The sequence below is a fragment of the Choristoneura fumiferana genome, chromosome Z (assembly GCF_025370935.1).
Source record: "Choristoneura fumiferana chromosome Z, NRCan_CFum_1, whole genome shotgun sequence".
In the NCBI taxonomy this organism is placed as follows: domain Eukaryota; kingdom Metazoa; phylum Arthropoda; class Insecta; order Lepidoptera; family Tortricidae; genus Choristoneura; species Choristoneura fumiferana.
The window spans coordinates 29,942,593-29,954,223 of NC_133472.1; the positions used below are offsets into that span (position 1 = coordinate 29,942,593).

The window sequence follows — 11,631 nt, forward strand, 5'->3', positions numbered from 1 at the left end:
TATTAAATACTTAACCGTTTGAGGTGTGTTTATGAAATTTGGAGCACATGTACGTATATCTAGCAAGTCTCTATAAATGAGCTAAATTGACATGTTTATGTAAAATAGTTTATGAACTCATAAACTACAATCTATAAATGAGTTAAATTGACATGTTTATGTAAAATAGTTTATGAACTCATAAAATATTTTACATAAACATGTCAATTTATAACTATGAGGGGGTCAAAAGTGGCTACAAATGGTTCGTGTACACAGTGCTGCTCGCCAGTTCTGTTAGCTTGAATTTAGCTTGACTTGCTAGCGCTGGTCTAGATATATTGTTTTCAGCGAGGAGAGTAAGAAATCCGAGGAAATATCCTGGTCTATAAGGTGTCAATCTTAGCCTTGCCGCTGTAAGTAGTTTCTTGATTGGCAACGCATCTGTAATCCCTTAGACGTGTGACCATGAAAGGTGGCAATTGCTTGCTATAGGTGATCCACTTCTTCTTTGCCATTTTATTTCTAAGTGAGAGTCGGTCTTCACACAAAATTTGCTTCAAAGAAAAATATGTGCAGTTTATGGTTATTTAAGATTGGTTAGTTACCTAGATAGACAGCCAAAAAATTAAGATTTCTAGACTTCTGTCTTTGGTTGTGCTATAAGAGCTAACCTTCATACCAAATTTCAAGTTTCTAGGTTAACCTGGCAGTATATAACTAATCTAAGAGGTTTTGATTCCCTGGAAATTGGTATGGAAATACCTTTTCTAATGACTATGTTTTGATGGTGCTGACTTAGAAATTTGTTTTTTTTTCACTACTCCAAAGGCAAGTGGATCGCAATTTCAGGTTGATACGTCCACGCGTTCCCGAGAAAAACGTCTTGACAGACGGATAGTCCGACAGACGGACAGCCACGAACAACAAAAATGATCCTAAGGGTTCCGCTTTTGCCAACGCTAAAAACGGTTTATAAATACATTCTACGTGTATAAGAACGTTTTGTTGATAGGAATTGTTCAGGTTTTTACAGGCTTTTATTTAATTATTATATAGCAATGTTTTTTAATATTTAATTGTTTGTAAGACGTGGAATCCGATAGAGCTGGTGGCAATATCATATATCAGAATATGTCTGATAGTGAAATTCTGATGATTCACTCTTGATACTCATGATCATGATCGTTTCCGCAGTACGGAACTATTCGACTATTAATGACATTAACTTGAAACTTAATACGATTACTAGTATAATGTAACTACATTAGATGGATGAAAAATTGATATTGAAAACTACAGACAGCACAAAAAGCTTAAAACTTGTTAAAAAATTGGCGATAAACTCGGAAATAAATTGACAAATAAACTTAGTAATCGAGTAATGAATAGGATTGTAAGTGAATAAACGATATTTATACTGACATTTTACTATCCGTGTTACACTGTAAGTAGATTGGTGACGTACCGGTGGAATGGCCTCGATAGCGAGGGCTATCGGCTCAGCACAGGCACAGATGCAAGCACGTAGCCAAGCATGTGTCCCATTGTTTAACGATCGTTGTAAATTCGTCGTAAGAGAAAAAACCCCGCGCTGTTCACACCGCCCTGCGCCCATATGGCTTACAATAACAAATTCTTAACCAAAAGTAAATCAATGTATCCTCGCGTTCCGTTTTTAGTGCGGCTGTCTGTACGCAGGCGAAAATGGAATGAATATATTCAAAGCGCACGACTCTTCGTTTCAATCAAGGCGCATGTGCTCTGAAGCCTTTGGGGCTTATTTTAAATTAAACTCTATCATTAGTTGTAGCGAAGAGTGCTTAAAAGAGCATCGAGAAAATTCGTCACCATGAAAATGTGAAGTTACACTCTTGATAGACATTGTAGACGGTAGTAGTAAGAGGAGGAAACAAAATGATTACCACGTTGCTTTACCGTTTAATTTTAATTTCATTCATAAATAAATGGCAGGAGGAATTCGGGGTCAGAATCTAATAGCGTACCTGTAAACTTTTTTGGAACTAATAATACATCGGAATTATTTTTATATAAGAATTGAAGGTGCTTATATACGTCAACGGGGGATGGACTTGTGCGATGGTAAATGTTGCGTAAGCGTTCGTTTTGTTTGCGAACTTTTTCGCGGAGGGCGCTGTGAGCGGAGGCGAGGTACCGTCGATTGTTGGAGCGGCCGCGGCCTGTCCCCGACCGCCGCCGTTCGTCGTGGAACGGAACATCCTCCCCGTCATCCTCCAGTTGATTCATATTCTCTGTTGCGTGATAGATGTCCATGTCTAATCTCTGGAGCGTGGTCAAATCTTTTATCATCTAAAAACAGAAATAATAGTAGATTGTTCAACAAAGGACTAAAACAAGCCACAATGACACGAGATGTTTAGCCACCCGAGCAGAGCGAGGGTGTTTAGTCTCGCGTTAAACATTCTACTTTTAACTTTGAATGCGAGGAAAAAAACGATTTTCTGTTATAATTACAAATTACTTTTTAAAAGTACACTCAATACCACTAATAGACATCTGTTCAAAATTCAAATAGCAAAAACATTTGTTCCGCGTTTTTCTCTGTTCTCTTAATTTTTTAAGTGTCGCTTTAAATGCTTGCATATTTAGCCAACTAACAGATTCAAAATTGAAAACGATTTAAAAACTAATTGGAATATGCATAATAAATGAATTCATCCTTAATAGGTATATAGATTCATATATTCTTAGGCCGTCTTGCAGTAAAAAATAAATCTAGATTTAGTAGTTAATCCAGGCTTAAGCTTGACAGTTCCATACAATTTGACACTTCTAAACTGAGCTTAACGCTAACTCGAGATTTATGTGTTTACTGCAAGTGGGCCTTAATCATTATTTGTTTCATGAAATTAAATCGTGTTTTTAAATATTTTTGCACAGTTGTCATTTTGAGGTTATTTCCACGCCCTAAAAATTGTCTATACAATCACTAAAAGTGGCGATAATCCTTTATTCACAAACACCGTGTTTGGCTGTTTAGGAGTTTCCAAAGTAAATTTTAAAAAAATACTTTAATCCCTAGAGATTAATAAGGAGCTTTAGTCCCGAAATGTAGAGACTAAAGTAGCATTTTGAGAGCATGAGAAGTGAAAAAGTACATAATTACTTGTTTTTTGTCCTACATGTTTGTCATCCATCATCTATTGGTAATTAATTGAAACATACTTGGTTCAGGAGATTATTAAGGCGCTGGCATGATAGATACGTTTTGACTTGGTTGGTAATTTTGTTTGGTTTACTGATGCCATTTTTAGGGTTCCGTACCCAAAGGGTGCCAACGGGACCCTATTACTGAGACTCCGCTGTCTGTCTGTCTATCTGTCCGTCTGTCATAGGGCTCTATATCTGAAGCCGTAAAAGTTAGACACTTGAAATTTTCACAGATTATGTATTACCATGGCCGCTATAACAACAAATACTAAAAATAAAGTAAAGTTACAAATGAAAGGGGGTCGTCATACAAGAAACGGGTTTTTTTCAGCGTTTTTTTGGTTGCTAGACGTTATTAGCCGTTGCTAAGGCGACCGAGTCGCCTAGCAACGACTAGCTATTTCGGTTGAATATTTACCTTTTTTGATGATGTTTTATAAAAGCTTCGATAATATAATATATTTTTATTCGTTTTTGAGCAAAATTAATGAACCACAAACCTCAATGAAGCCAACTTTGATAAAGCGCTCGCCAAATTCACACCGTATAATCACTATGTTTACTTATTGTTTTTTACACTAAAAAAATCATACTAAGTATTTAACACTATTTACAAGGTTTATAATACAGTTTCAAATTTATTATTCACACTAGTCGAGCTTCTTATTATTTAATTACACAACATACGAAGTCCGCCGAATTTCCCGCCAATGAACAGAGTTGACAGATTTTAGTTTTTTGATCGGCGCGCGGCGCTTTTAGGGCAATAGATTCAGAAGCAAACAGCCAGAACCAAAGAGGATGAGAATTCAAATTGTTTTTTAATCGAAATAATTGCACAAGTGCTTACGGCGATATTTTGAGAAGCTTTTCTTTAGCCTGCCCTGTTTGTTTATTTATTTATTTATTGTTTGTTTGGGTCAAATCTTAGAAGCTAAATTTGACCCACTTCCAGTGTTCCGATCGACTTGAAATTTGGGATACTTATGTAAATTTGGTTACAATACAATAATCTGGTAGTGACATCTTGGTGGTCCTGCCAGGATCGTCTCTGCAGGAGGGAACTCCTCAATAGTTAATAGTACCTACTGACTTGAAATTTGGTACAGATATGTAGTTTAGACGACAATGCAAGTACAGTCAACAAAAAGTACATTCGGCAAAAAATGCTTGTATTAAAAACTATTTTTTTAACAAAAACTTATTACAAGCATTATAATTATTTGCAGTGTACATAGGTAATGTAACTATGTTTGCTCGGGTGGAATCTTTCAACTCAAATTTGAAGTGGATATCTTCAACCGATTGATCTAAAATTTTAAACACATGTTGAATCCGATGACAATGCAATATGATTATAACATGGAGTTGATCTGATGATAAAGCTAGCGGGTGACCATAGGAACACTGTGATAAACGACACGACCGCATCGAATTTGGACTCGTTTGTCGTCTTGTAACCAGGGGCATAAAGTACAGTCAGCAAAAAAAAACTTATATTAGAAGAAGTTTAAGAAAAACTTTTACTGAACTGTTTACGGAACCCTTCATGTACGAGTCCGACTCGCACTTGACCATTTTTTTTTCGATTTAGCCAGATCATCATCCAGACAGGTCGCAAAACATTTGTTACAATCAAATCATTCTTTATTAGACTCGGATTCTTATGAAGTGTTACATTATTGCGGCAAGGGGTTGCGTCTCGACGTTCTGGAATGCATGGAAATAATTAGGTACATACATACAAACAGTATGGGGTCTATTATTAATGAATAGGTAAATTTAGTATCTTCTCCCTTACTACGGCTCGGGTTAAATTTGAGCAATAAAACATGCCTTAACATTAAATAAACAAAAATACGAGTTAGTTTTCAATATGTGACGATTAAAGTTTATTATTTTGTGGGTAATTTTTTTGAGAAAAATAAGGTGGGTACTTGAGTAGGTACTTGAGGAGTTACAGTGATAAATTTAAACGTTTGTTTTGGTTTGTTCATCTAACATCTGGGCCCGATTGCATAACAAAGTACATTACAAGCTAATAGTATTATCGATTTTGTATTGAAATTCACTAATACTATTAGCTTTTACTTTTATTATGCAATTGGGCCCTGGTAGCATTGTGAACGATTATGTTGCTCTGAAGATGAGCTCGGGTTGAGTTCGAAATACGTCAGTAGGTTAGTTAGTAGGTAGTAGGTAGGTCGATAGGTTTGTGTGTGTTCTTACAGTGTGGTGGTAGAGGAACTACATGAACACATATTTCTTGTATAAACGTAGCTACCATACGCGGTCGCGGGTGAGCTATGTAATTGTTCAGTTCATTGATATATGGACCTCCGCAAAGTAAGGCCTGATTCAATAAATTAAATAATAAGTAGTTCACACGCTTTGGTCACAATAATGACATCCCCATTTTAAATAAACTACACTTTCAAAATTTAATTATAGGTAAACACTTATTTGATAGGATGACTTGTGGTTTATTCTCATTACGTATGTAAGTAGGTAGGTATCTATGTAAATTCTTTATTCTACAAAAATAGAGAAACAAACACAATGAGGGCTATCGCGTATGAATTCGCCACTAGAGGCGCTAGTGTAGCGTGAGGTCTTCGAAATGTCAAATCTCATAGTTTTTGGGTGAGCTACGCGGGTTTATTTATGATTAGAATAATTTTGTGAATATTTTGCAATATCTGAAATTGATTATGGCAAATATGCGTTCCGGGGCAATGAATGTCTGTGTTTTGAGACAGTTTTGTCTTTCGGGAACCTTTGTCTTCCCTTTTTTCCGAACGAAAAGGGGACTATGCAAATGGTTTTAAGGTGTGTTAAATATGATTTTAAACTAAACTTTGTTTTCACGCCTGTAATAGCAGACTTTGAAAGCCATACTTAAAAACCTCACGCAACAGTGCGCCGCAAAAAACGATAGCCCTCATTGACAAACGTAGATAATCATTAATCGTCATGATCATTATTAATCTGATATCAAAATAAATTTGAGAATTCTACATTTATCATCAATAATATGAGCAATTTTTTTTACTTATTACATCAAAAAATTAACATATTAAACAAAATTTTAATAAAAAAAAATATTGGTATATAAAAATATAGGTAGGTATATAATAGTAATCTCGCTTTGAATATTTATCTATATTTTTTTATTCTACATGAATAGGTACTCAAAGAACTCAAACTTGTATATCATATAAATTGTATCTATATTGTAATGAGTTGATTGTATTGGTGAGAATTTATTTATTTATTTATTTATGATATTTATTTATTTATAACTATCATTTAGTCAACTTTGATGATTGTTTAATCACGTTCTTTTAAATACTCCTTTAATTATTATTGCTTTATCGAGACGTCAAGTGATGACAGATCATGTCAGGTACCACTTGGGGGTGGTCTGTGTTTAGTTCGTACTGAATCTGCGGGTAGATCGATATACGTCAGAATGACATTTAATGTCGGTTATAAAACGGGGACGACATTCTTGATCGAGCAGTCGCGCTGAGAACAAGTGTCTAACGTAATCTATTTGCATCGACTGTGCTTTGAGTTTAATTGCCAATTATTAGTGATTTCGTGCACCTAATAGCGATCCTTATTTCTGAGATCGAAAGAGATTTTGAATAGACCGCGCAGTGTATGGACACAAGCACAGAACTCTCCGCGTTTTGATAATTGCTTAGCATCATTCGTAACTAAGTATGTTCCATTATTCGTGACGAGATATAATGAATTGTAACGTACTAAACGATTGTAATGTGTTGTTTTGAAAAGAAAATACCTACCTCGTTGAGTTTCTTGCCGGTATCTTCTCAACTGAGGTTACTTAAGCACCGTGCAGTAGCTTCAATGTTAATTTAAGCCTAAATTGAATAAAGATTGGCTTTACAAGAGAAACACGAGTGTAATCATTTCTATCATAATAACCGATCTTAAAGAGGGCTAAAGATGGAGACCAGAACTCGGCTATGCTGAACATATATCCTGACACATCTGCTTACCTGTCTTCTATCTCTCTGTTCGATTATACTTCGACAGGTAAACAATGCTACCCACTTAAGAAAGAAAAGAAAGAAAATAGTGTCGCTCTTTTATAATATATTTTACTTTTATTTTACGTTATTCATTATTTACCAAAAGTATATAACTTGAAATTGAAATTCTACTGATGTGAATGAAGTATTGAACTGTCATATTGGGCTTGAGCACGCTAGGCACCAGTTTATTGATGACTTAGTTAATTATATGTTAGGCATGAAACCAAGACCACGAAATAAACCAAACTTAGTGATTGTATTATTTATATCTTTAAACTAAAGCGAAAAAAAGTATGGAGAGCCTATGTTAAACAGTGGCTGTCAACCGGCTGATCAATGTGATGATCAAAGTAAACAAAAGCAAAAACAAAGCAAAAAAGAAAATATCGAAGTTAGAACGTAGTCAAGAAAAAAAAAAGGATGTAACCTCTTTGCTTTCCATTGTGGCGTTTTCTTTCACACATTTGAAATAAATTCGGAGCATCTGCGTCCATTTCCTTCTGGCATGGTAGGCTAATTCCCCTTGACGGTAAGCCGTCGTTTTCGACTCCTTAAGTCTTAAATTTTCTATTTCGTCAATCTTAGCCATAACATCAGCAGTTAGTTCATGATTCATTTTTATAAACTTAATCTTCATATATTTTCGTACTTCCTTGATGTACCCATCGCTGTCTTGAAGTAGTGCTAAAAAAACAGGAACGCTAGTGCCCTCCAAATTTCTAATTACACATTGACGCATGACGCTTTACACATGAAGGGTTGGTGGCTTTTCAATGGCTTTATTGTTACCTATTCACTAACAGACAGGAGACTCCGCTCTTGGCACCAGCCTACCTAGAAGGTAGGGCTAGAATTCAGCGATCTGTGGGACGTGCGTAAAATAGCTGTCGTGTTGAGTTGAAGCCGTCCAGGTTCACCCAAAAAGACTGGAATACAGATGCTAACTTAGTCTGTTCAATATAGGAATGGACAGAAGGAAAATAGGTTCTTTATAATGCAGGCTTTAGGAAGACATTTAAAAAATTGTTTTTTTTTTTTTAGTATTCGGTCTAAACTTAATTCTAATTAAAATATCGAAGACGTCAATATTAGTTTAAATAATTCATTAACTAATTGTTGCTCGCGATTTCGTTCACGTAGAATACGTTTATTGCTATCCCGCGGAGACCATGCAATTTTCTGGGATAAAAACTATTCTATATCCTTCCCCGGGACTTGTACTATCTGTATATCGAATTTCACCTAAATCGGTTCAGCGGTTAATACTTAAAGTGGTAGATAACAAACTAACATACAGACTTACAAACTTTCGCAATTATAATTAATATAAGTGATATTAACTTTGCTATTTTTCATATCATAATTTAAAAACAATAAAAAAAAACTTTTCCTATTTTGTTAAAAACAGAAACGTCTTCCTATAAAATACCTAAAGAGGCAGAGGTTTATAATATGTTAACTCATGAAAAATTTTGTGCATTATTTATAGTTTTTAATCGCCAGTTTGGATCAAAATTTGATGAACTTTAATCATATACGAATAGTTAACTTTTCACAACTAAAGCACTGCACCAAATTTGGTGAAATTTGGAATTGCAAGAAGCTTGAGCTTCATAGCAGTAACTACGAGTAGAATATTTTTAAACAGGGAAGACCGGATGAGTCCATGAAACGTTATTAAATTTTGTATAAATATAAATAGAATTAATATTATGGGATTTATGTAGCAAATTACGTATTAATATTGTGTTATTTTGTAAGTATATTAAGTAATAATTAATCTACTTACAAACTAAACAAAATTACGACTTCATCGTTTTACTTCTTTTATTCATCATCATCATCATTATTACGACTTCACAAAAAATGTTTAGAACCCCTTCTTCTGTGACCTTATAGAGTCCAATGTTATCCTGAATGGACTATAGTGTCTTCTACTTCATGAAGATGTCCTGTGTTTCCCTGTATTCGCCGGCAATTTCCTTTGAGAGGGCCAAGAGAACCAGGCGCACGACGCCCTTAACATTCTCCAACCTAAGCTGAACTGTATTGGATAAGTTTAACCATAGTAATTAGAGGTCAGCTCACATTGGCTATTAGTATAATCATCATCATCATCATCAGACGGAAGACGTCCACTGCTGAACAAAGGCCTCCCCCTTAGAACGTCACAATTAACGACAACTCGCCATTTGCATCCACCGGTTTCCCGCAACTCTCACGATGTCGATAACTTCTAATTTCCTAATTCGAAGACTTCTAATAGAAATACGCATAACAATAACTCAAAATTGCAAGAAATTCAATTAGTGTTGCTTTACAAGTTTTTTAAGGCATGATTAGGTACATTTCTGATAATAAATCGTCCATTTTTTCCATTTCATTCTACACTTTCCCTTTTTTGTAGGTACCTATGAAGATTATTATTAAGCCTAGTTAGATCATTAAGATTTTGAATATTGAAGTTTGTTTTGAACCCTCAAAATTATTAAAATTATAGAAAACGGCGTTTAATACTTACAAACTACAAATGTTAAAATAATGTAAAATCGAATGGCAGCCTGCATGTTTAAGATAACACTACTTAATGATATTTTACATACGCATGAAATTTGTAATTAACAATATCGATAGTGAGCGAAATAAAAAAAATATTAAAGTAAAATTGCCGCAAAAATGTTGTACGGTGGATGTAAATAAATTGATACATACATGTACAAAGGCTAATTTATATATTACTAATTTGTTTCAGGCAACCAATAAGATACAGCTGCAATAAATAAAAAATATATATACTTACGTAGGGTCAAGTGTCCAACAATGAAACACATAGAATTCAAAATCGCTTCGCGAACTCAAGTCAGAAAAATATTTTAAAACAAAATATCGCTTGCATTTATTACATTTACAAAAGAGTCAACCAACAGCCGATGACGTAATAAACAAGTTGACTTACATACTTTCGCATTTATTTTTGCGATTATACAATTAAATTTAATTGCAGTAGGTGCATTGTTAATTTAGTGCCTTTTTTGATCTATTTTTTTATTCACTTATTTGACTTTAATCATAAATTATATCTATTTTTTGGAAACTTTTATACTTTGGTATATATACCATTTCCACAGATCTCTCTCTAAGGCTCTGGCAGAATACCAGCGCTGTCACCCGCAGTTTTATGCTGAGTCGGCGCCTTTTTTCCCATAGCACATGGTATCTACTAAAGCACATCGATGGTGGAAGTCTCAATTGGCGTAAGGGACAAAATACCGAAAATCACTTTTAAACATAGAAAATTAGAGTTTTTTTTTCTCTGTCGATTGGTAGTATTCAAGTTACGATACGCCCCTTACTTTTGCTGTTATCAACATTTATTATTTTAAAATAAAATAGCTTAAGGGACATAATATAAAATATTTGAGCTGAAAAATGGCATAAATGTATAATTTTTTAAATATTTGGGTCGTAAGGGGCTGTGGCAGTCTCATATGTCCTTTACGACTCTGCTCATGTCGTTAAAAAATACCCAACAAATATAATAAAAGGGCGTATGGGTCAATTATTGCTTCATTGCCCTTTACACCCCAACATTTTATAACGAATAAGATAAAACAGCAAGAAGTTTTTGGGCGTAACCTTACCGCCTGTACCTATTTCTTGTACCTAACATCAAAATACTAACGCATCTACCTACCTTCCACGCGCCGAGCGTTTGCGCATTGCACATTCGGTCAGTCGTGCCAGACACGTCAAACACGGAGGACGTATTTGATTGCCTACGTTTGTTCTTTGTCAACGCGCGTATTTTGTTTATTATTGCCAAAAGCAAAACAAAAAAAGAAGAATAAGTTGATGGATCCCCTAATGGCTTGACGTCGAGCTAACATTTCCGTAATGGAATGTCAGTCAAGGATGTTGAGGTAAATTTTTCTTAGCTACTTTGTTTATTTTAAGCTGTCCTGACAGCTGCCCTGATAGATCCTAATAAAGGAAGCCTGTGCCCAGCAGTGGGACGTATATAGGCCGAGATGATGATGCATACATAATAATAATTGGCCTGTATAATTAACTATGTATGTTGAGAGTTAAAAATGGTATAATCGGAACGTAAGGGACATTAAAAAACAGCAATATAAAATAATAAATACTTTTATGGGCGTAAGGGGTATAAAAAGCAAGAGCTAGAGTAAATTGTCGCTCGTAAGGGGCAGTAGCAAACAGACATTTAAAAAAAAGGTGTAATTGGTACGTCGTAAGGGGCATTAAACAACAGCAACTTATAAAATAAGGAATACTCGTATGGGCGTAAGGGACATCAAAAGCTAAAACTAGAGTAAATTGTTGGTCGTAAGGGACAGTAACAAACAGACATTTTAAAAATTGAGGTTACTTTATG

The 11,631-nt window shown here is 34.8% G+C and overlaps 1 protein-coding gene across 2 annotated transcripts; it reads right to left on the reverse strand.

The window, feature by feature from the left end:
* Positions 1-1,924: 1,924 nt before the first annotated feature.
* On the reverse strand, positions 1,925-9,809 carry LOC141433983 (uncharacterized). Of its 2 annotated transcripts, XM_074096174.1 has the most exons (4): positions 9,757-9,809; positions 9,025-9,197; positions 7,663-7,919; positions 1,925-2,310 (listed from the first exon to the last, which is right to left on the reverse strand). In XM_074096174.1, the coding sequence occupies exons 3-4, from the start codon at positions 7,870-7,872 to the stop codon at positions 1,933-1,935; spliced, it is 588 nt and encodes a 195-aa protein (XP_073952275.1). In that variant the 5' UTR covers positions 7,873-7,919; positions 9,025-9,197; positions 9,757-9,809; the 3' UTR covers positions 1,925-1,932. The 2 variants fall into 2 exon arrangements, with proteins under 2 accessions (XP_073952275.1, XP_073952267.1); XM_074096166.1 differs by lacking the exon at positions 9,025-9,197 and having other exon boundaries at positions 9,757-9,808.
* Positions 9,810-11,631: the final 1,822 nt, after the last annotated feature.

What these genes read in the sequence shown, in the direction of transcription:
- LOC141433983 (XM_074096166.1), bottom strand. Translation starts at nt 9,802, where the DNA reads ATGCAGGCTGCCATTCGATTTTACATTATTTTAACATTTGTAGTTT. An exon ending in TATTTTAACATTTGTAGTTT is followed by an intron (nt 7,920 to 9,756) that starts GTAAGTATTAAA and finishes CTGTTTTTTTAG; the next exon opens with CACTACTTCAAGACAGCGAT. An exon ending in CCACAATGGAAAGCAAAGAG is followed by an intron (nt 2,311 to 7,662) that starts GTTACATCCTTT and finishes TTCTGTTTTTAG; the next exon opens with ATGATAAAAGATTTGACCAC.